A 27,038-nucleotide genomic window follows, 5' to 3' on the forward strand; every position below is an offset into this window, starting at 1 on the left:
TGGCACCTAATGCTAGTTAGTCCACAATGCTGTCTCATTAATCATGCCGGCCTGAATTTGACCAAATCTGCTACAGTACTGGATGTGTGGCATTGGTGAGTCCCTGTGGATAGTTTTTAAACTGTGGCCCCATTTCTCAAAAGTGGGCTACATATAGCACATCTCACATTTGATGAGAGTATGTCATTCATTTCCCTTCCCCCATCTCCATTTGTTTATTGCCTGTCTTTATAAGCTCTTTTAATGTTTTCCTTGTTTAGTTTCTAGTTTCGATCATGCAAGTGGAGTACAGGAAACTTAGTTGGACATTAAGTCTTGGCCTTGTATCTGTTGGTGTTCTTATCTGACAAAGAAAGTACAACTATAAATAGTCATTCTCAGGCCGCACCCAGAGTAAAATGTGAGAGTCTGTGTACCCAGGTTTGTTTTCCATATACACACACAGCCATCAAACACTTCAGAAAGATCCCTCCTCATTGCTGCATTGCATGTGGCTCTTTCCCCCCGCGAGAAGACTGTTTTGCATTGCAAATACACACCTCTCACCTTCAATTTATTGGCAGGTTCCCAAGCAACTACTGCAAAGCCCCCATTTTAGTTGGTGGGGTTTTTTTCTAACTATATAACCACCTAACCTGGGTGGGCAGTTCCGTCGGCCCTTTGATTTTTCATCTCATGTCTAAGCAGTCTTTTTTTTTTTCGCATATTATCTTAGCTACATCCTGTGTGCTCGCATACAAAAACCACAACAGTCGCGGTTGCATAGGAAGTGCTGCAATGTGTGTACTCAAAGCTCTTTGCTTGCGGGACCAGCATGCCTGTTTGCTCGCAAGTCTACATCACTTTTTTGTCAGCCTGCCTGCTTATTTGTCCTGAAACAAGTGCTCCACATTGTCATCCCGCACCCTAGGCTCCAGTGGGGAAAAAAACTTGAATTCTGTGACTGAACCTCAAATACAAAGTGCAGAGGTGGATGGCACAACAGAAGGAAAGGACCAAGCATCCAAATTTGTCCTTTCAGTTTATTTTATCTAAGACTGGCAAGCCTGTCCCACCAGAGCTTGGGAGTTTTCAGTTCCTGTGAATTCTTGGGTTTGCTGCTTTGGTGATCAGACAGGCCACTGCCTCAAAAGAGCGAGTGAGGCAGTGCGGTGAATGGATTAGAGAAGTGTGCCGAATGATAAATGCACAGCCTCTGGGGAGACAAGCAAGAGTGAAGACTCACATCGCCGGTGTTACCCACTCCCATCAAAGCCTCCCTCATTTAAAACAAAGAGCCAGCCCCCACGCTATGCACATGAAAGACGTTGAAATTACTACTTTTCTTTTTTTTTTAAAGGCTCAAAAAGTAGCTTGAAAAGTCTCTTGGCAATTTAACTACCATGAGATGTATGTTGCTTTGTTTTCGCAGAGGTACAACAAAACACAAGTCTGAGTAACGCAGAAAGTGTTTTGTTTTGTGCACAGTTGCACTCTTAGTAATAAACCAGCCTTCTCAATGATGCCGCGGAATTGAATGGCTTCACAGCATGGGTGACCTTGCTCTGAGAGCACAAGACACGACACTGTTGCTTCCCCCGACTCTCTTCCTGTGTTTCTCCTCGACTGGGCCCCTAACACTTTCACACACTCTTGCATGCGTACACTGTCCTTTTCCACCTATTATCACACACTCGCAATCCTTCTGCCGAGTCTCATTCTAGCCCTCCCTATCTTTCCTTCCATTCCACTGCACAGTTTGTGTTCCTTCTCTCACATATCTCAACTCACCCACTCACATCCTCTTTCCACACGTTCTCCCTCACAATCCGGCACTCTCAGGCATTTCCCTTCCGCTAATTCAGGCACGTTTTAGCGTGATTTTAATTGCACCACCTCCATTGATTCAACTTGCTAGCACTCTTGACTAACAGGGCGTGTTTGGGTCCTGCACCCCCCCTCCCCCCCTTTTTTTTTTAAATTGACCTTGTTTTGTCTGGTGGTTCCTAATTAGCCTGCTTCCTTTGAAGGACACAGATGCCCGTTTTTATTTGCAGTTGTTAACTTGTCGTAGCATGTTCGTTCTCTGCGTTTTTATCTCCTTGTTTATGTACGTGTGTTTACGTTTGCGCCTGTGCGACACTGCAAAAGAGCTGTTGAGGGTAAACAGTTATGTGTGCGTGAGAGCAGCTGCTGTTAGAGAGCGCACCGTGCGGGGGTCCAGCAGAAGATGAGTCATCTCACTGGCGGCGGCAGGTGTCCCATTAACCCCCTGGCCCTCTCTCCTCCTCCTGAGTGTCAGCTCTAGAGCTCGTATAAACCTGCAGCAGGGCCTGCATCCTCCCCCTACTAATGCCAATTAGCCCCTCTCTCTCTGCCCGTTCATCTCAAATACTACACTCGCCTTGGCCCACCCCGCTGGCCCGTTCAACTGGATCTTCAGTGTATGTCCTATAGCAGCTCTTTGCCTTTTATGGTTCATAAAGGTCAGCCATCGAAAGGAAGCCTGTCATCCCTCCCCCTAAACTGAGTGTTCTTCCTGCCCTCGTGGCTTTTTTTTCCCCCTCCTGTTCCTTTTTTCTTTCCCCTCCTGTCCCTTTTTTCTTTCTTCCTTTTGTATGTGCCTTTTTTTTCTCCTTATTTCTGGCTGTGTTTGCTGAGCAGTGACAGTATGAAACCCAAAGCCACAGTGCGGTGCGGCTGCAGGTGCTTGAATAAGTGTTGGAGAGAGAGACTCTAACTGAGGCAAGCAGATGGCTTTAGCCAGTGGCGTCCAGCCAGAGGAACAGGTGCGGGTCATGTGACCGCCGGTTACCAGGGCGATTTGATTGCTCTTGGCGTGCGAATGAAAAGAGAGAGGGGGCCCCAGAGCGAGAGAGCGCAAGAGCCTCTAGGGCATTGTGTAATCTGTGGCAGGGAAGAGAGTACGACTCTAAACTGGAAGTGGATTTAACTAGTTCTTGTCTTTCCTCTCTCATTCCCTCTTTTCTATGTCTGAAACTGAACTTAGACAGACCAGGTTAAAAAAGGATAATGCTTTACGGTCCTTTCCCTCCTGTGTGAACGCAAGGTACAAATATAAAAAGAACTAAAGAAAAAAATACAAGTACTGTGGACAGCCTGAGATCATTTTCTTTTTATTTCTTGCATTAAAGTTGCTCATACAGGTTCACATGACATTGTAATAGCAGTGTGTGATGTTAAACTCCATATAAAACTTATTTAAACTGCAATTTTCAAATTATTGTACAATTATACATGTCGTTTATTCTGAAATTGTACATCTCATCTTAATTGAAACTACTTTTAAACGTTTATTTGTCTATTTACTATTTAATTTAATTTAACTGTTGAAGCTAAAAGAAGATTTCATAAACAAAATTATATATAAAGCATTAAACTTAGTTCTGGGACTGGTATGAACAGTTGTGTGCTATGGTTTTGATTTACTAAAACTTCTCAGTGTGATGGTTTGACTTTGACCCAGACAAATCTGTGGTTTATTGGTTTGACTGTTATATTACCAAACGTCCCTGTTCACCCACAGTGCAAAAAAATCTGACTTCGAGTCCAGTAACAGCACCAAGAAAGAGGCAAAGCGCAAGAGAGAGCCCTCAGTCACATCTGATGGGGAGAAAACACCGCCACATTCACCAGAGGAGGAGGAAGATGATGGCGTTCAGGTAAACATCATTAAAGTTTTCACTTTGGGTAATAAAAAAGAAAGTTCTTATTGTCAAAAAATATTTTTTTTGAATGCCGCCTTTGCTAGTGGTCGATATGGGTTTTTCTGTGGCTAAAACCGATACCTAAAGATTGACAAGATAATGCTGATAAAATGGTACCTTTATCCTACTTAATACAAGTGACAGTACATCTTCGTACACAAACATGGTCACATCTGTTTTTATTCGGTTTAGTGCTAATCTTTATCAGATTAAAAACTTGATTTTTTTTTTTTTTTTTTGCCATTTGTGTAACTTTTTTGTGTATATTGACTACAGAAGAGGCGATCTAGCCGGCAGGTCAAGAGGAAACGCTATACTGAGGACCTGGAGTTCAAAATTTCTGATGATGATGGAGATGATTCCCCAGGACCAAAGTCTCCAACAACGTCTGAGCAGCAGGTCAGCATCATAAGTTGGAAAACTGCTCATGTAACCCACTGTTTGTTATGCATGATGGATGTTCTCACGCTGACTCTGTGTCCTTCATTCCTGTGTGTGCTGTAGGAGTTGCCAGATGCAGAGGGCCCTGTGGTGGAGAAGATCATGGGATTGCGCATTGGAAAGAAAGAGGTGAGCTGAGCCACCAAAAGCCTCTCACATGAGCTTTAACCGCTGCTGTCTGCTGGATAAGGGCAGATTACACCTAATAGCTGTCTCAAATCTTGCCCCAGACTGTGATGGTCAGGAAGATGCCTGAGTGGGCTGATATTGTCTTCGGCCTGACAGTAGTTGTATTAATCCAGTAAAGGCCGTGGCCGGTTCAGAGCAAAGCCTGTGTGAGGTTTTGAGATGAAGCTATGTAAGAATAAACGGTCTCTCAGCGCGTTTAATCTCAGACCCTTAGATGCAGGCCGTGGCAGCGTGCAACGTTACTTCTTTGAAACCGCTCCACAAAACAAAGCTTGGCCAAAAATAATATGCCGTGCATGGCTTTTAGTAGCGCAGCTGCAAATGGGCTCCCGCCCGAGGAAATGGTAGGTTTGGCGTCTGCCGTAGCGCTGTGGTTTTGGCAGGAAGCCAGGCCCTGGGTCAGCTCCCTGTGAATGGGGCTGTGTGTGGTAGAAGAGCTGAAGTGATTCATGACTCAGCCACACAGCGTACTACTAGCTGGAGAAAGAGAATAGGAGGACGACTGCTCTATCTCTCCCCACCCCCAACCCCCAGTCTTTGTTGTCATACTGCTTTTGTCCTGGGGCATTACAGTTGAGAGCAATGCTAAAACACAGAGTTGTTTGTCACAGGAAATTAGTTACACTTGTGACTGTAATGGGTGGAAATTATGCACACTAGTGATTTAAAGGCTCCAAACTGTTTACAAACACATGTGTTGATCACCAAATATTCCTGCTGCTTATGTTACAGTTGTCATCTGGTGAAGAGGTGGAAGTTGAGGAGTTTTATGTCAAATTCAAAGGCTTGTAAGTATCTGATCTAGCATGCCTTCCATCTAATGTGACTTTCTTGCATAATAAAGGTAATTGGAGAATAATTACAGTTAAACAGTAATGAAATTAATTTGCCAAATAGTGCATAAAAGCTACATTAAAATTAGTTATCAGATTTTTTCAACTATGTATAAAACTACTCTTGCAAATGCATCATCACCGGTCAATACACCTGTTAAATCATCGTTTAGGAACACGATTTGTTACTGTGCTCCTATGTAACTCTGCTCAGTCTTGTTTATCTGACATGTTAATTTTTTAATGATAGTTCACCTGTGACTTTATTGTATTTTTTTTTCTTCAGCTCCTACCTGCATTGTCGCTGGGCAGACATCGAAGAGCTGGAGAAGGATAAGAGAATCCAGCAGAAGGTTAAGAGGTTCAAGGCCAAGCAAGCCCTCAGTAACTTCCTTAGTGAGGTTAGCATCAGCCCTCCATTTTCCTTGCCATCCACCATTTTGTCGTGTCCCCCCCCCCCCCCCCCCCTTCATTTTATGGCCCTCACTGATAATGGTGGCAGTATGTATGCTCAACAGTGGTGTATTGTGGTGGTATAATAGTGGCTTTTCGAACAATCTCATGCATGCTAAGGCAATAAAACGCCTCGCTACTAGCCCTTATCTCAGTTGCATGCAATCTCCCTTCACATGCTTATTTCAGTTCACAAGTTAAAGTAATTCAAGCAGTTGCATTGAAACGAATGCTGAGACTTTCATTTCTGGTGTGCAACTCCACACTAACATTCGAAAGGGCTTTTCACTCTATCAAAACCAGGTGGGGTTTTCCCAGAGAGATTTATGCCACCCACATCAGAAAGCTTTGAAATTATTCCACCTGATAAATTCTCATTTAAAGTCTCATAATAGTTGTGGCTCAAGCGGCAGTGAAACCGCCATTCTGCAGTGCTCCAACTAACCAATCAATCACATTCTTATTGACAGATTGATGATGAGCCCTTCAACCCAGATTATGTGGAGGTGGACAGGGTTCTGGATGTATCTGAAAGCACGGATGAAAATGGAGAGGTATGACTTGTCTCTCTCATCCATTCGCTTCAATCGTTCTTAAACCATCTGTCTTTACAAACAACATGGATAACCTTGATTAAAGCTCTTACGAGAGCCACCCCCAGAAATTTTAGAAAGATGTGAGAACCCTCTTTTGGAAAACTGTTGTGTTGATGTGTGTTCCTGCAGCTTGTTACTTTGTACCTGGTAAAGTGGTGCTCCTTGCCTTACGAGGACAGCACGTGGGAGTTAAAAGCTGACATTGACCAAGGGAAGATTGAGGAGTTCGAGAGAGTGATGGCACGTGAGCCAGAGCCAAAGCGCGTGGTAAGAGCTGGCAGTCCTCTAGCCTTCTCTTTATTTTTACTTTGGAGTGCTGAGCTAGTGAGGAGAGAGGGCCACGTTCTTGCGGTTGCATGGAAACCACTAACGGGAATTGTTTTATTTGAAACAGGAGCGACCTCCTACCAGTGACTGGCAGAAATCCGAGAGTTCCAGAGAATATCAAAACGGCAATGCGCTCAGGGAATACCAGCTGGAGGGAGTCAACTGGCTGCTCTTCAACTGGTACAACACGTATGTATACAATTACCCAGCCGTCCAACTGCACTGCTTACTCGCATGGACTGAAGTGCATTTTTCAAGCTATTTAATTGCAGGGATGTCATGAATTGCTGCCCCTGCATGAAAATGTGCAAATTTTTTTTGTTTCTGTTCTCAGACGAAACTGCATTTTAGCTGATGAAATGGGCCTTGGCAAAACAATCCAGTCCATCACATTCCTCTATGAGATATACCTGAAGGGAATCCACGGTCCTTACTTGGTGATTGCTCCTCTTTCCACCATTCCAAACTGGGAGAGGGAGTTCAGGACATGGACTGAGCTAAACGTAGTGGTCTATCATGGTAGCCAGGCAAGCCGAAAGACTATTCAGGCTTATGAGATGTACTACAGAGACACACAGGTACATAATGCTTTTTTTGTCATTTGATATGCATAAATTATTTTATATAATTTAAGTCAGCATTTCCCATCTGGGGTGCCTTCTGGGGAGTTCAGGGGTGCAGTGTAAAAACTTCATCAAACATTTTAAAATTGCTAAAATATGTATAAAAAAATAAGTTATGTACCATCAATCTCGGATGTCTCTAACAACAAATAACGCACAAAAATGTATAATAAAAATGCTAATTGTAAGTTTTCGCATGATTTGCGTACACATACAGCTGCCTCTTTTTCATGGCTTGTTGCGCTCTCGGTCAAATCACACGAAAGTATTGTCACAACTTCTGTCTTGCTGCGTATTCATATAAACACATCGGTTATGTCCGTGCTGTCAACGATAATACATGCGATCTAATGTTTTTCAGTTTAACGCGTAAAAAAAGATTTAAAACAGTTAAATTAACGCAGCATCCAGTCATCTTTTGGCTAGCGTTACATTATATGATCACGTTCTTCTACATGCAAATGCTTTTAAGCCATGCAAGCGTGAAAAGACAAAAGAACGCGCTGCCTGTGAATGTCCTGTCACACACGGGATGCACAGAAAGACGCGCACCAGAATTGACTACTTTCGCGCTTGAACAAATAACACACAGTTATGCCAAAATGTCCATTGTGTTGAATATCCTCAAGGGAGGAAGAAGACTGTGTTTGATAACTTTATTAAATTTCTGTACATTTCCTACCTGTTAGACAGGTAATAATAATGCCAATTCTAAAAACACAAATACACTGAGCAAACATTTAGGTGAGATTTGCAATGGTAACTGAGCAATGTTTATATATGAATAAATATGGAGCTTATATTATGACAAAATGATTTGAATTTGAATTGTGTAAATCTGAATTATTTGCAAGTGTAATCTAACAAAATTGAATTTTAGGTGGTAGTTTAAATAGTTCTGAATTTGAATTTTTTTAAACGAATATTGAACATTTGAAATTTAACAAATTGAAATGTTTTTTATGGCTGAATTTTATAGACATGTATTTTCAAACAGTAATATTCAGTTTTAAAAAATTCAGATTCAAGTTTTCAAGATGAAGAAATTCAGAACTTCAAATTCAGTTTTCTAAAATTCAATGTCAAAAATTCAAGTTCAAAAATTCAGATCTGACAGAAAGTAGGTCACAGGTCATCCACAGGGAAGAGTAGATGATCTCAGAAAAGTCGAACAGAGCATTTTGGCCAATTGGGGACTGCGGAAGTTTTCCAGCGCGAACGTGGTGGTGGTTCAAGAGGTTGCCACTCTCTGACTCTTGTCATGAATCGCCCGGAGGTCTATTACATGTACGACGCAGTCTAGACCGGACGCGAACGGTGCGACGCGACCCGTGAAATCCCCAACAGCACACGGATTCCCCATCCTATTTCTGACCTTGTCCCAGCTCTTTGCAACAGTCGCTTCAAGCTGTGTTGCGTCGCGCCGCTCGCGTCCTGTCTGTGTAACTGAGGTCTAGACAAGGTGGCGTTCTAATCAATTTTACACAAAATGTAGGCTACTTTAAAACAAACACCAGAGACCGCTTAGACAAATGTCCCACGTGCTGAGAACGCTAACCTAACATATAAACACAAAATCATTCATGTTTAAGAATCTTAACGTTACCTCCGGGCGATTCATGACAAGAGTGGACATTCTAAAACGCTTACGTGAAAACCGCTTAACGTGGCTTACTGTACGAAGATAGTGATATTAAAGGACCAAACTCAGTACAAATCATATTAATAAACAATACTTTGTATAAAAAAATCAGATGAGCCCAGAATACCTACGCAACGCGTTTAATTGTGCGTTAAGCATTTCCTTACCATAGAAAACCGTTATAAGAAAACGCTTAACGTGGCACACTGTACAAAGACAGTGATATAAGGACCGTACACATCATATTAATAAACCATACTATGTATAAAAAATCAGATGAGCCCAGAATATGAACGCAACGCGTTAAGCATTTCCTTACCATAGAAAACCTATAAGAAAACGCTTAACGTGGCTTAGGCTACTGTACAAAGACAAGGACCAAACTCAGTAGCCTACGCATCATAATAATAAACCATGTAGGCCTATAAAAAATCAGATGAGCCCAGAATATGAACGCAACGCGTTTCATTACGCGTTAAGCAAATTCCTTAATAGAAAACCGATATGAAAACGCTTAACGTGGCTTACTGTACGAAGACAGTGATATTAAAGGACCAGTACAAATCATATTAATAAACCACTTTGTATAAAAAATCAGATGAGCCCAGAATATGAACGCAACGCATTTAATTAAGCATGTTCTAATCATAGAAAACCGTTATAAGAAAACGCTTAACGTGGCTTAATAAACCTTAAATGGTCCTTAATAAACCATAGGCCTGCCTACTATGTATAACAAATCAGGTTTAAGGTTTATTAAGCCACGTTAAGTGTTTTCTTATAACGGTTTTCTATGGTAAGAACATGCTTAACGCGTAATTAAACGCATTGCGTTCATATTCTGGGCTCATCTGATTTTTTATACATGTATGGTTTATTAATATGATGTGTACGGTCCTTATATCACTGTCTTTGTACAGTAAGCCACGTTAAGCGTTTTCTTATAACGGTTTTCTATGGTAAGGAAATGCTTAACGCACAATTAAACGCGTTGCGTAGGTATTCTGGGCTCATCTGATTTTTTATACAAAGTATGGTTTATTAATATGATTTGTACTGAGTTTGGTCCTTTAATATCACTATCTTCGTACAGTAAGCCACGTTAAGCGGTTTTCACGTAAGCGTTTTAGAATGTCCACTCTTGTCATGAATCGCCCGGAGGTAACGTTAAGATTCTTAAACATGAATGATTTTGTGTTTATATGTTAGGTTAGCGTTCTCAGCACGTGGGACATTTGTCTAAGCGGTCTCTGGTGTTTGTTTTAAAGTAGCCTACATTTTGTGTAAAATTGATTAGAACGCCACCTTGTCTAGACCTCAGTTACACAGACAGGACGCGAGCGGCGCGACGCAACACAGCTTGAAGCGACTGTTGCAAAGAGCTGGGACTAGGTCAGAAATAGGATGGGGAATCCGTGTGCTGTTGGGGATTTCACGGGTCGCGTCGCACCGTTCGCGTCCGGTCTAGACTGCGTCGTACATGTAATAGACCTCCGGGCGATTCATGACAAGAGTCAGAGAGTGGCAACCTCTTGAACCACCACCACGTTCGCGCTGGAAAACTTCCGCAGTCCCCAATTGGCCAAAATGCTCTGTTCGACTTTTCTGAGATCATCTACTCTTCCCTGTGGATGACCTGTGACCTACTTTCTGTCAGATCTGAATTTTTGAACTTGAATTTTTGACATTGAATTTTAGAAAACTGAATTTGAAGTTCTGAATTTCTTCATCTTGAAAACTTGAATCTGAATTTTTTAAAACTGAATATTACTGTTTGAAAATACATGTCTATAAAATTCAGCCATAAAAAACATTTCAATTTGTTAAATTTCAAATGTTCAATATTCGTTTAAAAAAATTCAAATTCAGAACTATTTAAACTACCACCTAAAATTCAATTTTGTTAGATTACACTTGCAAATAATTCAGATTTACACAATTCAAATTCAAATCATTTTGTCATAATATAAGCTCCATAAATAAAAGCCTTAATTAAATGTCATCATATAAAGTGATCTCTTCTGAAGAAATGACTGATTCCTATACTTTCAATTGATGGACAAAAAAATATATTAATATGAAAAATATCTATATGACAGTTGGCGCTTCCATGTGGTATTGGAAATCGATACATTTCAATGTATCAAAGTAGTATCATGACAACACTAGGGTGCCACTTTTTTTTTTTTTTTCAAAGGGTGCCTTGATTTAAGTTATTGATGCTAATGTTTCACAAGATTTTTGCTGGACTCTATACATAAAGTTTTGCATTCAAGAGCCCTTCAACGTAACCAAAATCTCTTTTCCTGCAGGGTCGTGTAATAAAGGGAGCCTACAAATTCCATGCAATCATCACCACATTTGAGATGATTCTGACAGACTGCCCCGAGCTACGGAGTGTGCCGTGGCGCTGTGTGATCATTGATGAGGCTCATAGACTCAAGAACAGGAACTGCAAGCTGCTTGAGGGCCTAAAGATGATGGACATGGTTAGTGCTTCCACTTCCACCTAAAAAAAACACATATATTTTTTCTGAAAAGAACCTGCTGTAAATACAGCTATAGCTTTCATTTTTACTAGATGCAGAGTTCCCATGGTGCTGAAAACCTGTAAATATTAGTGGTGAAACAATACATTATGGATCAATACATCGATCAAATTACTAACGATAAGATCGTTGCAACGTGTAAAAAAAAAAATCAATACTTTTTCTTTTTTTTGAATAGACACTTTCTTTTTGTCATTTCCAATTTAAGCATTCAAGCTCAAAAAGACAAAAGATAAATTATTTCGGTACATGAGCACTGTGTGAAAAGTTTTCTGTGCAGACACATCTGTAGTGCACAGAGTTATTTTGCTTCTTTTGTGCTTATACAGACAAAATTATGACAATTGTCAATTCCCCTCTTGGCGAATATATTCTTGTAAACAGTTGTGAAAGAAAACGCATGTGTACCAGTATATTGCATCCGTGCATTCAGTCTTAAAGGGACAGTCGCTTAATATTCCTGCTGCTATCTGTGTCATTGTTTATCAAACAACAGAAAACATCACTCACTGCTCTTGACTTTTATAACTGTTATAACTTTAATAATGATAAATCTATTTTTATCTTGACTGTTATGTCATAAGCTGTCATGTGACTTGATCCGCCCCCCTATTATCTATAACTATTTTTCTTTCATTTAAAAAACTAAAGTGTAATTTTGTTGTTGTTTTGGATGTCCCAATTGGGATACAAGTTGTGCTATAAAAATGTAACTGGTTGTGTAAAATAGGCACATAATCGGGTGCACGTAACTTTTTTTGGTCTGGGCTGCTTGGTTATGCGGCACACTTATCCTGCAAGCTGTCGTCATCACAAATGAAATTAGTGCTTTGTTTTTCAGGCAAGTCTAACTGTATTCAGTAATATTGTATTCAGTTATTGAATAATCAAATGTAAAATAAGACTATAGTCTTACCTGAATAAATGAAATATAATGTAATTAATACAATTTAGCAGTGTTAAAGATATAAAAGTGATTTTCTCTTTCTCTTTTGTTGTTTGATTAACATTGGGTTAACAAACAGCTGCAGGTATAATAGGCTGCTATCATTTCAAGACAAATGAGGGATATTACACATAACGCAATCGCATGCGTTCCGAATCGAAATGATCAACTAATATCCCTATACGTGCATGCGGATATGCACATCGCAATATTAATGCTAAAACGTTATATTGTGCTGCCCTAATCATGATTGCTATATTACCAGAGATGGAGAAAAATCCCACTCCAGTAAGTAAACGTGTTTGTCTGTTTTGTGAGTTTTTAAAAAGTTGGTCTGAATGCGTTAATAAAACAATCTGAATTTGAATTTTTAATATCCTTTAGTATTCACAAGGTGATGAAAATACATTGGTAAATAAGGGTGCTCCAATTGATTAGGCACGATCGTTATTGGCCGGTAACAGCTTTATATAGTTTGATCGGTGGTCTCTATAAAGGCCGATCAGATGACGCAAAATTTGAGAAATGTTTTCTATGCACAGCTAAAATTGCTTCACTGCATTAACCAGTCTAGCAGTTTTACCTGTCTGAAAAGGACAATTAATTTGCAACGCCTTTGCAAGAGCTGTGCGATCTCAATGCATTTCTTTCCTTCACAGTATTGCTATTGGTTCATCCCTAAAAGCCAAAACTTAACGTCCAAATCAGCTAGATTAGTGATTGTCAATAATAGTTATTAAAACTGCATTAAGCTGTAAAAGAGATGCTGTTCTCCATGTGACTTTCTGTGTGTGTGCACCGAGACTGAGTGGAACATGGACAAGCAAAGTATACTTTGGGCTTCTGGTTCGTGCCTAAATGGTCAGATACATACAGAAATATGTCAAAATGCCCGGCTTGGTGAGTATTTGCTTAAACACAGTTGGTTTTGTCTTAAATGAATATAAACGGGAAACGGGTCGCATATGTAACAGTATATTGGATCTGTGCATTCGGTCTTAGTGATAGCAGCCCGAAAAACCTACTGCCACCTGTTTCAATGTAAAAAAAACAACAAAAAAACAGCAGGTTTAATTTATACAGTGAAGACAATGCGGTTGATTTACATTTGATAACTTTCTGTTGGACTGTTCTGTTTTTATTATTTATTTCACAGGAATGCTATATTTGTTAAGCTCCAAGTTGTTCCTAATCCCCTTTAAGGGGAATAGAATATGTTGCTTGCCAATAAACAGTTGTCAATTCATGAGGCGTTCTTATTGCTTAATTTTTTATACTTGAATTCATTAAGAATTTCTAACTAACCCCACTGGGTCTATTTGAAGACTTCTATTTATCATGTAGTATTATTTATTTAGGTGATCAGTATCGGCAAATACTGCTTCCTTTGATCGTAATCAGTGATCGGCCCCAGAAACCCTGATTGGAGCACCCTTATTAGTTAACCGGGTGAAAGGACTTTGAAAGAGTTCATTCTTGTTTGTCACTTAACAAGACTCTCTCTTCCATAGGAACACAAAGTCCTGCTGACTGGGACCCCACTGCAAAACACAGTCGAGGAGCTCTTCAGTCTCCTTAATTTCCTGGAGCCAGAAAGATTTCCTTCAGAGTCCACCTTCATGCTGGAGTTTGGGGATCTTAAAACAGAAGAGCAGGTATGGAATATCAGCACTTTTTAATCCACTGTACTTAGTGTGTGTGAAACGTTTCAGAGATGCCTGGATGTTTTCTAATGGATGGAATATCCTTGTTTCAGGTGCAAAAATTGCAGGGCATTCTGAAGCCCATGATGCTGCGCCGACTGAAAGAGGATGTAGAGAAGAATCTTGCACCGAAAGAGGAGACCATCATTGAAGTGGAACTGACCAATGTGCAGAAGAAATACTACCGTGCCATCTTGGAGAAGAACTTTGCCTTCCTTTCCAAGAGTGGAGTAGGTGGCAGCGGAGGTGGAGGAGGATCCAGTGTTCCCAACTTGCTGAACACCATGATGGAGCTGAGAAAGTGCTGTAATCACCCCTACCTCATCAATGGTGAGCAACAATATCAGATGTGAAACTCTACATGCAAAATTTTAATAGTTTTATTTGCTAATGGTGTTTGAATAACCATTTCTCCAGTTAGCCAGACTTAAATTTCATTATTTTCTCTGTCTGTAGGAGCTGAGGAGAAGATAATGGAGGAGTTCAGGGAGAATCACCCCTTAGATTACCCAGAGTTCCACCTCCAGGCCATGGTCCAGGCTGCAGGAAAACTGGTGCTGATCGACAAGCTGCTCCCCAAACTGAAGGCTGGGGGTCACCGTGTGCTCATCTTTTCCCAGATGGTGCGCTGTCTGGACATCCTGGAGGACTACCTCATCCAGAGACGGTAGGATGTCTGAGCCTACACCACTGCCAATAAATTGAGAGAGAAACACTTTTTAATTTAATGTGAAATCTCAAGTCAAAAAATGCATCAACCAATAAAAATGTATAGTTAATATATACTTAATTTCCTGCAATCTAGGTATCCATATGAGCGTATAGATGGCAGAGTTCGAGGAAATCTGCGCCAGGCTGCTATTGACCGCTTCTCACGACCAGAATCTGACCGTTTTGTGTTCCTGCTATGCACCAGGGCTGGAGGCTTGGGTATTAACTTAACTGCAGCTGACACGTGCATTATATTTGACTCCGACTGGAACCCTCAGAATGACTTACAGGTAAGCATAGTATGCAAGTGAAAATGTGGTGGACCCTCATTTGAAGCCATTTATTTTCCAAAGAATCTTCCAAAGCTGCATTCCAACTAGTAACTCAGCTGGAAGTGCTCTATCACATTATGCAACCTTAGCAGTTTTCTAGGATGTGTGTGCAAGTCTTTAGAGGTGGTGTTTGTGTAACCATTTTGTGCTGTTGCCTTCAGGCACAGGCTCGATGCCACAGGATAGGACAGAGCAAGGCTGTGAAGATTTACCGGCTGATCACCAGAAACTCCTACGAAAGAGAAATGTTTGACAAGGCCAGTCTGAAGTTAGGACTGGACAAGGCGGTGCTTCAGTCCATGAGCGGGAGGGAGAATGCTGCCAACGGGGTATGAACTGCACACAGCGCCACCATCTTGTGGTGTTTCACTGAAACAATATTCCAGATGGTTTATTAATCAAACATACTGATGAGAATGATTTTCTTTTTTACAGTCTACCTAAATTAGTCTATTCCATAAAATACCCAAGATGAAAACAGTAGATTTATTGAGATCTGTATTTTGTGCAGTTGATTATTTGTTTTTCTTTTTTCTCTCATTTTTCAGGTTCAGCAGCTCTCTAAAAAGGAGGTAGAGGACCTCCTACGTAAAGGAGCTTATGGAGCTCTAATGGATGAAGAGGATGAGGGATCCAAGTTCTGTGAAGAAGACATTGATCAGATTTTGCAGAGACGCACACAGACCATTACCATTGAATCAGAAGGCAAAGGCTCAACATTTGCCAAGGTGATGACATTTACAATCTTTCTCCTTTTTTGCCATGGCTGAGACATTTGTGATATTAATTTAAAAGAAATACCCACACATCAATGTTATTGTGTAATTACAAGTATATATGCTTACTACCCATTATATAGTGCTCTTAAAATAGTGCAGCCTAAAGGGTAAGTGTCTGATCTCCCCATTTACATTAATTTATTTTCCCCTACCAGGCAAGTTTTGTGGCCTCTGGGAACAGAACCGACATTTCTCTGGAGGACCCAGATTTCTGGCAGAAATGGGCAAAGAAAGCAGAGCTGGACCTGGATGTGATCCATGGCAGGGTAAGATGCAAATTAACGGAGGAAAGGAGATCTCTTGTACTGTGAAATGCCTCACAGAAGATGTTGCATAAAAAGGCACTAATCTTAAGCTCTTGTGTAGTCATGTGTGGAGCACTTAAGGCTGACTATTTAATGTTTCGTTAATGCTAGGGTCATGAATTAGCAGCTTTTGACAGGTATCATATTCATAATCCTATTTGACAATTAACTGAAGATGGTGTGAATTCAAATCTGTGTAGTTTCCACCGCACTTGGTCGTGTCACTCCTCATAAATATGCTATCTTGGCATAATTAATAAGGCTGATTTCCCCAGGCTAACAATGCGTGGAATGTAGCTGTAATTGAGCAACGGTAAAATTGTTTAAACTTGGCCATGGGAAGCATTTTCTGTAATTACTACTGTTCTTTGCACTCAGGAGAATTTTAGGCACTAAGCATCTTTAATCTGCATGCAGAGAAATGTCATGTTATGTCATTAAAAAAAGTGCTTTTATCACATTTTCTGTATATGTCCATGATTAGAGGTCTTCCATTTTGCCATCTAGCAATCACCTATATCATGTTGCTGAACAGAATAGAATCCTTTTATGCTGTCTTAAACACTTGAGGGAGTGCTCTTACCCCAGATCATATCTCTTGTCAGAATAATCTGGTGATTGACACTCCTCGGGTCCGGAAGCAGACTCGTCACTACAGTTCTATGAAGGAGGATGATTTGATGGAGTATTCAGAACTTGAGAGTGACTCTGAAGACAAGCCCGTTCAGAAACCGCGGAGGCCCCAGGACCGAACCCAGGGGTACCCCCGCAGTGAGTGCTTTAGAGTGGAGAAGAACCTTCTGGTGTATGGGTGAGTGCAGTCTGGAAATTGTCATATTTAAGCATTGTTGTTGGTTTTAACATCTTTGTACTCTCTGACTATGCTACCCTGAAAATCTACTGAGATCACAATTGTGCCGTATCAACGTGTAGCACTTAAACAGTCACTGGAGGCATTCCTTATAATAAGTTGGCATTTAGCAGATGCTTTTTGCTCAAAATCAACTATACATGATGTAGGGCAACACAGAACCCCCACTGGGAAAAATTTCCCACATGGAAACATGCAAGTTAAAATTATTGCAGGCATCTAACTTTTTCAGTCCATATCCCTCATCAATAGATTTCCATTTCCCTAAATCGTAGCTCATCATAGAAACCAGCTTTAGCAGGAAGTCCATCCCAGTGCCATGGGATGGGATATTCAGCTTCCAGCTTTGTTTTATCGCCATCCAAATTCCCCTTGTCTCGTCGTGTTTTCCATTTGGAATGAGAATATCTGGTAGCTCACAGCCCACCAGTGCAGTGGCCGAGTTTGTCACGCTTGCTTGTCCCGGGGCAGTGGCAGACACGGCGCTATCTAACGCGCACAGTTAATTAAGCGCCAGGCCTCAGTGCACTCAGCACTAATCATGGCTGACTGCACGCACCATGTCTGACCAGTATCTTTTTTTTCCCCCCCTTTTCAGTCAGACACGTCTAGACCCCTGGGCTATACGGCAAATTAGATCCATCAAGTCAAGAGAGCTTTGTCTCTTCTGAAGTGTTTTTATATATATATATATATATATATATATATATATATATATATATATATATATATATACACACACACACACACACACACACACACACACACACACACACACACACATACATAAGCAGTGTAGGATTGTGAAATCAGAGCAGACCTTTTCCCCTCTCTTCCCAAAAAGCCCCTTAGGCCTGTGCTTAGAGTGCTTGAATACTCCATCAAATAACAAGGGCATTGGGTCTCCTCGTGGTCATGCACCATGCCAGCAAGACAGTGGTGGTGTCCGACCTTCTCCAGTGTTTGAGAAATTAGTAATACTAATACTAGTAATACTATTCTTAAATGGCCTTGACACTGAGGTTTTTTTCCCAGACAGTAAAAATTCACTTTGTGAATTGTTTTAACTAGCTTTGTCACCAAAATTAAACACAGCTAAATTCTCTTCTGTTTTGCCTAGCTGGGGCCGCTGGGGTGACATCCTGTCCCATGGACGCTTTAAGCGTCCGCTAAGGGAGCGAGACGTAGAGACCATCTGCCGAGCCCTCCTGGCCTACTGCCTGCTCCACTACCGTGGAGACGAGAACATCAAGAGCTTCATTTGGGACCTCATAACCCCTACCGAGGATGGCCAGAGCCGCACACTGACCAACCACTCTGGTAGGACACTACAACCTTGGAATTGCATTTATTTCTTCTGTGAGCTCTCTTGCATTTACTTCTTAATGTGTTAAATGCGATTTTTGTTGTTTCAGGTCTGTCTGCTCCTGTGCCCCGGGGCCGTAAAGGGAAGAAGGGGAAGCCGCAGGCTGCTCAAACTCACATGCCACAGGCTGACTGGCTTGCTGACTGTAATCCTGACATCCTCCTTCAAGAGGATAGTTATAAGAGACACCTGAAACACCACTGCAACAAGTATGTCCTTTCCCACCTTAACAGAAACTTCCAGCAAAAAATAATGTAAATCTGTTTGCAGGTTTATGGTCTTGGAAAACCTGGAAAAATCAGTGAAATTAAAGTTGTGTGTATATACTATAATACTTAATCCATTATATTTCCCACTTGTTTTCCACTATTCTAAAGTGCAACATATAGCCAATTACATTTTAAAGTACTTGCGTAGTAAAAATTCTAGGTCAACGTGATAACATTAGTCACCCCATTGAGGGTCTTGGAGACATTGTATAATTTAACATCCAAGTATAATTAGTATAATATAGTATTAGTATAACAACTTGGAAAAAGTAATTGAAGCAAACTTGTGAATTAGCTTAACATATCCAAAAGCGAGTTTCCTTGTGCTGCAGATGTTTCATTAAGTTGCTTGGCTCCTCCATAGTTTAGCTTTGACTAATGAATGTCAGTTAAAGAAATGGCCAGCTGTAAAGAATCTGAAAAAAAAAAGTCTCTCCCCATCTCTCTGGCAAAGGTTTCTGTCAAATGACTGAAATAATAAATGACAGGCCATGAGAAATCTTTTTCTTCACTAAAATGAAAGATTTTAAGATCACTCAATAATTTATCGTTCAGCTCATCAGGCAGCACATGATGATTTTGCCTCTTGCCCCACATGTCCATTATGCCCTGTGTCGCTGGCTTGCGTCTTTTGTTTTTTTGAGGCCTCTCTGGTTTCATTTGATAAATAATTTCTGTTGCCAGGCCAGCATTGTTGTGTCCTGCCTAACGCTAGGCAGTGACAGCAAAGAGAGAGAAAGGAAAAAAAGGTTTACACTGCTGGCTCTGATGTGCATCCAGAGAAGGGGAACAGAGCAACAGCTGAGGAAACGTTACGAGACGATAAATGCGAGGTGCTTAGACCGCCAACCATCTGCTCGCCGCACTGCAAACTTCTGCCTCTTTACTTTGGAGGCGTCCCGTTAGCACCTCCCCAACTTCCCTAACAGCATTAGGAAGGAAATTAAAACGAGAGGATGAAGGTGCTGGAGTGCATATGCATGGGGAGGGGGGAGAGGGTGCGTACGGGCGGCTCCCCAAGCGCAGCGGCGCGGTGCCAGGCCAGGTGCCAGGCAGACCTGTTGGAAGCGGGTGAAAGGCGGCACACACAGAGGTGATTATGTGCAGCCATCTGTCAGGCGTGGAGGCTGCCGCACAGCGTGGCTAATCAGCCCTGGCAGCATGATGGATGAGCCGTGGCACATGCCAAAGAGCTGCTGCTGCCGCTGCTACTGCTGCTGGCACAGCTCGGAGCTGGCCAAACTTACTCGCTCTTTTGTTTTCTGCCTTCTCTCCTTCCTTTGTCCCTTTTTCCTTCCTTTCAATCTGTGTGGCACTCCATTAACCCCCAACTCATCTGTTTTTTTCTCTCCTGCCCTTTTTATCCTCTCTTGCTCGCTCTATCTCTGACAGAGTGTTGCTGCGGGTCCGCATGCTGTACTATCTGCGACAAGAAGTCATCGGAGACCAGGCAGACAGAATCCTGGAGGGAACAGATTCAAGGTTGGCATCTCTCTCCATTCCCTTCCACTGAATCCTGCCTGCTGTTATCTTTCCTCTCCCTCCATCACTTTCTCCTCCTCCTCTTCCCCCTTTCTGACAACACCCCCACCCAGATGTGCATGCATTTATAATGTGCAAACGTGCTCGCCATGTTGATGATCTCAAGGACTCGACTGAAGCTCTAATGACTGCAAGGGGCTCGCAAGTGCACAGGGTGAGATAAGGGAGCAGCTCAGATCTCTGGCCGTAATCAAGTTGGCCCTAAATAAACAAGATGAGAAATGGGCCTAAATGAGATGTGGCTAATGCTTGCGTTTCCTACCAGATGTCTGCAGATAGACATTAATGCCGCTCTCATTCGATTATATGCCACTGCGGCCATCTCCTGGTTTTAATCACTCTTTCCTGTGTTTGTCTTTCGTTTATAGTGAGTTGGATATCTGGATCCCACAACCCTTCCACGCTGACGTCCCCACTGATTGGTGGGATCTCGATGCTGACAAGTCCCTCCTCATCGGCGTCTATAAGCATGGTAAGCGCCGCCTCCTCACGGCTACTGCTTTCCGACTGGTGCTTTTGCGGTGACAGGCGACAATAATTGCTAATGTTGACCTATTATAATATTGCCTAGACATTGATTGGTGATATTTTCCGAACGGCCGATCCTGTACTAGATTGAGGGTGGCTGGGAAAATGGATAGGGGAAAGAGCCGAGATCTAATCTATCAGAGGCAACAGGCACCTCTCAGCGCATTTTATTAACATTGACCCACGGTGTTAAGAAGTGTTTTGGGAGAGCCTGCTAAACTCCCTTTTTGGGTCGTGATTGTTTTCTTTTGTGAAGCTACGCAGCTGTCACAATTTATCTTTTAAGGGAAAAGGGGCCAAAAGCAGTATTTAAAAAGAGAGATGGAAAGGAGTTTCTCAACTGCTGACTTTTAATTGTATAAAGTGTAATAATAGTCACTTTATTTAATAGTGTCTTCTGCTCTCACCGCTGATATTAATCTTGATGTGAGGGGCTTTTAAGCTTCTCTCAGATTGGTCTTTTTCCTGAATGAGAGCTCTCTCTCCAGTCTCCCCTGGTGCGCTGCGCTACCTCGTTAACTCAGCTGGCCTCCATACGCACACATACACACAGGAGCGTGTATATAACACAGGCTGCCTGTTCTTAATCATAATCCCAATTCAGTAGGGAGGTCTGGGGAGGAAACGGGGAGAGGAGAGGTGGCAGGCCTGGACTGCAGAGGAAAGAGTGATGGCCTATAAACCCCCTCATGATTACAGTTTGGCTCGGGGCGCGGCGGCAGTTAGGAACAATGTGTCACCGCATAAATCCTAATTGAAATGTGATGTTCTAGCGGGGGAGGGGGTGCTTGAGCCCCGTCTGATCAGCGGCTCAGCTGAAGTGGGTCCAGCCTGCCAATCGCCTCCCCTGTTGTGCACTGTAGGGATCCGCAGGCTCAAATCTGTTCTGCTTGGACAGTTTCAACGGGCATTTTCCTCTGGCTTTCCTTTTGTTTCTATCTCTTTATTTTATTTTATTCAATCCTCTGGTAGTTTTTGAATGTATTTCACTTTTGTATTAAGGTTATTGCAGCACACAGTGTTAGCTAAGCCTGATTATTTATATATATATTATATATATATATATATATATATATATATATATATATATAATTATTGCGGCACCTGCTATATTTAAACAGAAATGTTACAATTATTTTTTTATTATAATTGTTGTCAAACTACATTTGAGACACCAGTATTTTTTTATATATATTTTTTGCCTTCACATCACCAGGGGAAATAATAGCTCCTCAGCTTACCCTGTAATTATGCAGTTTTTTTATGTTCGCCGCTGCTCTTTTCTTCCGCTAGGCTATGAGAAGTATAACTCAATGCGTGCTGACCCCACCCTGTGTTTCCTGGAGAGGGTGGGCATGCCTGATGCCAAGGCCATCGCTGCCGAGCAGAGGGGAGCGGACATGATGGCAGATGGTGTCGAGGGGTAAGTTTGGCCCAAAATCACAGCCCCAGCAAGAGGGACTCCTCCTGCTCTTTCTTTCTCTTGCTCTCTCCTTCTTTCTTTATCTATCACCCTGCTTTTATTTTTTGCTGATTTTCTTTGTTTTCTCTCCCACTCTAAAAACCTTTCTCTTTTTTACAATAGAGAGGATGAAGACCCAGAGTACAAGCCACTCCGTATGACTTTCAAAGATGATCTGGATGTGAGTTTTCGAAGTATATTAGTCTTGACTATTATACTATTATCTAAAATCAGTAGTTATTGGATTGCATTTCATAACTTTTCTTTGCCATGTCCACAGGATTTTACAAACTCTCCACTGGATGATAAAGATGAAGGGATGGATGGTGAGGCTGGCGAAGGTATCTATTTCCCTAGTGAACAGGTGTTACCCATCATACTTGATTTTTACTTCTCTGTGCTCACTATCGGCGTCTGTTTGTCCACCCTCAGGTCCTAAGCCTGGTGAGAATGGGAAGGCAGGCAATCTGTACTGGCCTCCAGCCTCGGCTCTTACCGCCCGATTGCGCCGCCTCATCACGGCCTATCAGCGCACTCACAAGCGTGAGCAACTAAGGCAGGAAGCCATGACCAAACCTGACCGGCGCCGGCGCCGCCCACGTGATGACATCCTTGCCATGGTAACAGAGGGAGGAGCTTATGCTCCAGAGGGAGCAGTTGCTTTCATGGCTGAAGGAGGGCCCTTCATGGCCAAGGGATCACCTTACATCGCTGACAGCGCCGCCCTGCTGGCTGATGGAGCAGCTTATTTCAAAGAACGACGGCAGAGGTGAGCTACTTCTAGACGTTCCATTTTGAAAAAAAGTTCTTTAGTCACGCATCACCTCATTTCCAACTATCAATATCTCTTTTCCAGATGGACAAGGCGTGAAGAGGCTGATTTCTACCGGGTGGTGTCCACATTCGGTGTGGTTTATGATGTGCACAGACAGTGCTTTGACTGGTCCCAATTCCGTGCTTTTGCTCGTCTGGACAAGAAGACTGATGAGAGCCTGGAAAAATATTACTACTCTTTTGTGGCTATGTGCAAGCGTGTGTGCCGGATGCAGATCAAATCAGAGACCGGTAAACTTTTCCTGTATTTTGAAAGTGGGAATTTGTGCTATTGCTAAAAGCAATAGAAGTGTTCAAAGATTTTTCTTTTCTTTTTGTGATTTCCTGCTTTTTATTTTGCTTGTGTAGTCCCAAACATTTTCTTCTTTGTGCCCCCTAACCTAGTCTGCTTCCTCTACCTTTTTAGGAGCTCAATTTCCCTCTATTTATGCATCTTCATCCCTAGAAGAAACATGCTACCAGAAGAAACATGCACAATATATTGGAACCATATTGATAGCTGATAAAAACGAAACGAAAATGAATTTTTATTTTATTGCGCTCCTTCAATATTGTAGATTTAACTGGTTAATTTTCCTTTTTACATTTAGATTACATTTGCCATCATTCAATACTTAATATTTAAAAAAAAAAAAATAATTGTTCATACTGTTCAATATTATCTCAATGTTCTTCATACTGGACATTATAACATTGTGATGCCTAGATTGATTTGTAGAATTTAATTAATCTTTTTTTAATCCATTAATGCTAAATAGTATAGATATAAAGAATCACCATATCGGTTGTCTGCCATGAATGTTTCCTTTTTTTTATTGCACTGTAATTGCATTATTCGTGCATTTTACATTTTGATGTTGCTTTGATTTAGAATTTTCACGTTTTCGATTATTCAACTGAACCATCTTTCTGCTTTCAGAACTGCCAGACCCCACCCTCATCATTGACCCCATTACAGAGGAGCGGGCTTCACGGACGCTCTATCGTATCGAGCTGCTGCGGCGGATCAGGGAGCAGGTGTTGCCGCACCCTCTGCTGGAGGAGAGGTTGAGTCTGTGCCAACCCAGTCCCGACCTCCCTGCCTGGTGGGAGCCCGGGCGCCATGATCAAGACCTTCTTCGAGGTGCTTCAAAGCATGGTGTCAGCCGCACTGACTACCACATCCTTAACGACCCTGAGCTGAGCTTCTTGGAGGCCCATAGAAAGTTCACACAGGGCAAGGGTGCTGAAATGCCCATTATGTCTGATCCCCTCACCCCTCTGACCCTGCTCAAAGATGATGAGGTGAAGGAAGAGCATGGAGATATGATGGTGCCCAAAGTGGAGAACAGTGACACAGAGGTGGTCAAAGGAGAGAAATCTGAAGCCCTGTCTCCTAAAAAGGAAGTGAAGGAAGAAAAGGAAGCAAATGATTTGAGTCTTAAGCACGAGCCCGAGGAGGAGATGGAGGTGGAGGAGAAAGATGCAATGGAGGTTAAGACCAAGGTCGAGCTGGATTGTCCTGTGGATGGTATGGCTGAGGAGAAGCCCATAGATCAGGAGTCCACAGATGCACTCCCTACCCCTGAGGATAAAATCGCTGAGGATGAGAGTGAGCCTCCCTCGAACACTGAGACTAAAGTACCTATTGACAAAATCTCTGAAGAAGATGAGGAAGAAAAAATGGATGAGGATGACAAATCAGAAAAATCTTCACAAGCTGAGGGTGAATATTAGGCATTATTTAATGTTTAATTTTCTATTAAAACTACATTACATCTCTATTTCTAGAAACATGCCCAACACATTTTTGTATTCTCCAAAAACAAATTAAACCAGTTTTAGGCCAAGCTTCCATTTAAATTACTATTAAATGTAGGATTACGCTAATTTCTCTCAATCCTCTGTAGTTTTACTTTGAGGAATACCTATTTTATTGGGAATTTGAAGCTCAAGTATGCCGTTTCTGTGCCTCTACTGACACCAAACAGAACTGTAAAACTTATTGTAATTGTTGGAAAATTGAACAAAGATTATTCTGCCCCAAATTAAGTCCACTTGTTGAAACTGTTGGCTGCTTAAGCAGTTTTTACACTGATCAATTTTCATTTATCATTTACCATAGATTTTGATTTTACAATTTGTTGCAGTCTTGTTTGTATTGAAAGATCATTATGATTTGCAGTTGGAGCCGCCTCCGAGAGTAAGAATTTTGACGAGGAGAGTAACGCCTCCTTGAGCACTGCCCGCGATGAGACCAGGGACTGCTTTAGTGTTGATGACGTCGAGCCGCCAGCCTCTCAGATGTTCAGTGAACGCTCACTGTTCTCTTTCTGGCCCAAGGTTAGTCAAACCTCCTTTCCTTCCTTTTTTGACAATTTGTCATTTTCTTTATATGCGTCTAGGTTTCCCTTCTAGCATGTTGTGCAATTGTTTGCCACAATAGCGATTTGAAGGTAAATGAAGCCAAGCCCAAAGCTGTGAGGAAACCTACGATGTGTTGCTGTAAAAGACTGTACTTAGTTTCAGCTTTATCCTTTAATAATAGAGCAAAATTGCATTATAAGATCCTTGGGACATGAAACCAGAGCTCAAATGTAGAAAATGAGATGCCCTTTATGTATCCTCTAGTTCATTATACATGCATACACGCGCACACGCTCGCTCACACTTGTGCTGCTCTTCTGTGTTTGTACTTCAGGACAGGGTAATGATCAATCGTATGGACAACATCTGTGAAGCGGTCATGAAGGGCAAGTGGCCTTTCAACAGGAGGCAGTTCTTTGACTTCCCAGGCCTGTTGCCTGGCTACAGCTCCATGACAACGGACAGCCCACTGCAGAGGCGGAGTCTTGGTGATCTCTCAATTGTGGGTCAGCCCAGCTATAGTGGCAGTGAGGACCTCACCATGTCACCACAGGTCAACAAGGCAAGTCCCACCTATAACCTTCCCTACTGCGCACTGAGACTCAATGTGGGTGCCAATGCACTTTTTGTCTTTTGTTTAGACATTGTTTATTATTACACAATAGATTTTAAGAGTTACGTTGATTAAACACCCTGTCAATGTTCTTGTACAGGATGAAACTTTGAGCCTGTCAGTACCTCGACAGCGCAGACGCAGGAGGAGGAAGGTGGAGATTGAGGCAGAGCGTGCTGCCAAGCGCAGGAACCTGATGGAGATGGTAGCACAGCTACGGGAGTCCCATGCCACAGAAGGCCAGACGCAGGCCATAGACCTGACCAAAGCCCTGCATGGTGTGTCGTCCTCTTCCTCCTCCTCTGCCTTCCCTGGAGCCATGGCCTCCTCCGCAGCCCTGAAAGCACAGATGGAGCTGCTGCAAGCAGGCGCTTCCTCTAGACCAAGGGCCAACGGCTCTCTACATGACACTGAACTCCCCAACCGGAGAAAAAGAGGTCGCAGGAAAAATGTGGAGGGGTTGGAACTGCTCTTTATGGGGAACAAGAGAGGACCTCTCAATGTGGTACGTATCCTGTCAGGATGTGATGTGGGTGTCATGCCGTTTTCGTGTAGCACATTGACACATTTTTTTTTCAACAGGAAAATTCCGATGGGACCAAAGCTTTTGTAGATGGGCGAACACACAAACCCATGTCATCTCCTGCACAGAAAGCCCCTGGTGAAGGCTTAGAAGAGGGAAGCCATCTTCAAGGAGAAGATGGTCCCAGCACTAAGGACCTACGGGAATGGCTGAGACAGCATCCCACGTACACTATGGATGTGCCTGGATACGTACCAGTGAGTGTAATTATTTGTGCCCACCCAAAAAAAATTATATATATTATGTTGGCTGATGTCGGAATGTCCTGTGTGGTATGCTGTTTATCTTAGAGTTCTCTTGTTTTTATCTTTCAGAAGAATGAGGACCACCTCCTCTCCCAATTCGCCAAGCCCAAACAGAAAAGACACAGATGCCGCAATCCCAACAAGATTGACATCAACACTCTGACCGGAGAGGAGAGAGTCCCTGTTGTTAACATTAGAAATGGAAGAAAGGCAAGTATTCATTTTTAGAAATGGATAATTTTT

General features: G+C 42.1%; 1 protein-coding gene across 1 annotated transcript in view; it reads left to right on the forward strand.

The window, feature by feature from the left end:
• chd7 (chromodomain helicase DNA binding protein 7) overlaps nt 1-27,038 on the forward strand; it is a 72,123-nt gene that overhangs the window by 41,164 nt on the left and 3,921 nt on the right. Inside the window, exons 4-36 of the mRNA XM_079611992.1 lie at nt 3,527-3,662; nt 3,984-4,106; nt 4,212-4,277; nt 5,070-5,125; nt 5,457-5,571; nt 6,094-6,177; nt 6,349-6,486; nt 6,614-6,735; nt 6,881-7,124; nt 11,124-11,300; nt 13,818-13,961; nt 14,063-14,339; nt 14,466-14,676; nt 14,815-15,010; nt 15,214-15,381; nt 15,601-15,780; nt 15,987-16,097; nt 16,742-16,947; nt 18,128-18,327; nt 18,423-18,582; nt 20,035-20,124; nt 20,553-20,656; nt 22,006-22,135; nt 22,298-22,355; nt 22,455-22,515; nt 22,607-22,943; nt 23,031-23,239; nt 23,928-24,713; nt 25,173-25,330; nt 25,689-25,916; nt 26,068-26,472; nt 26,550-26,747; nt 26,865-27,005. Coding sequence (XP_079468118.1) covers nt 3,527-3,662; nt 3,984-4,106; nt 4,212-4,277; nt 5,070-5,125; nt 5,457-5,571; nt 6,094-6,177; nt 6,349-6,486; nt 6,614-6,735; nt 6,881-7,124; nt 11,124-11,300; nt 13,818-13,961; nt 14,063-14,339; nt 14,466-14,676; nt 14,815-15,010; nt 15,214-15,381; nt 15,601-15,780; nt 15,987-16,097; nt 16,742-16,947; nt 18,128-18,327; nt 18,423-18,582; nt 20,035-20,124; nt 20,553-20,656; nt 22,006-22,135; nt 22,298-22,355; nt 22,455-22,515; nt 22,607-22,943; nt 23,031-23,239; nt 23,928-24,713; nt 25,173-25,330; nt 25,689-25,916; nt 26,068-26,472; nt 26,550-26,747; nt 26,865-27,005 — 6,019 coding nt within the window. The remainder of the gene's footprint in view (nt 1-3,526; nt 3,663-3,983; nt 4,107-4,211; nt 4,278-5,069; nt 5,126-5,456; nt 5,572-6,093; nt 6,178-6,348; nt 6,487-6,613; nt 6,736-6,880; nt 7,125-11,123; nt 11,301-13,817; nt 13,962-14,062; nt 14,340-14,465; nt 14,677-14,814; nt 15,011-15,213; nt 15,382-15,600; nt 15,781-15,986; nt 16,098-16,741; nt 16,948-18,127; nt 18,328-18,422; nt 18,583-20,034; nt 20,125-20,552; nt 20,657-22,005; nt 22,136-22,297; nt 22,356-22,454; nt 22,516-22,606; nt 22,944-23,030; nt 23,240-23,927; nt 24,714-25,172; nt 25,331-25,688; nt 25,917-26,067; nt 26,473-26,549; nt 26,748-26,864; nt 27,006-27,038) is intronic.

Source organism: Phoxinus phoxinus, assembly GCF_949152265.1.
Source record: "Phoxinus phoxinus genome assembly, chromosome: 5".
NCBI lineage: Eukaryota > Metazoa > Chordata > Actinopteri > Cypriniformes > Leuciscidae > Phoxinus > Phoxinus phoxinus.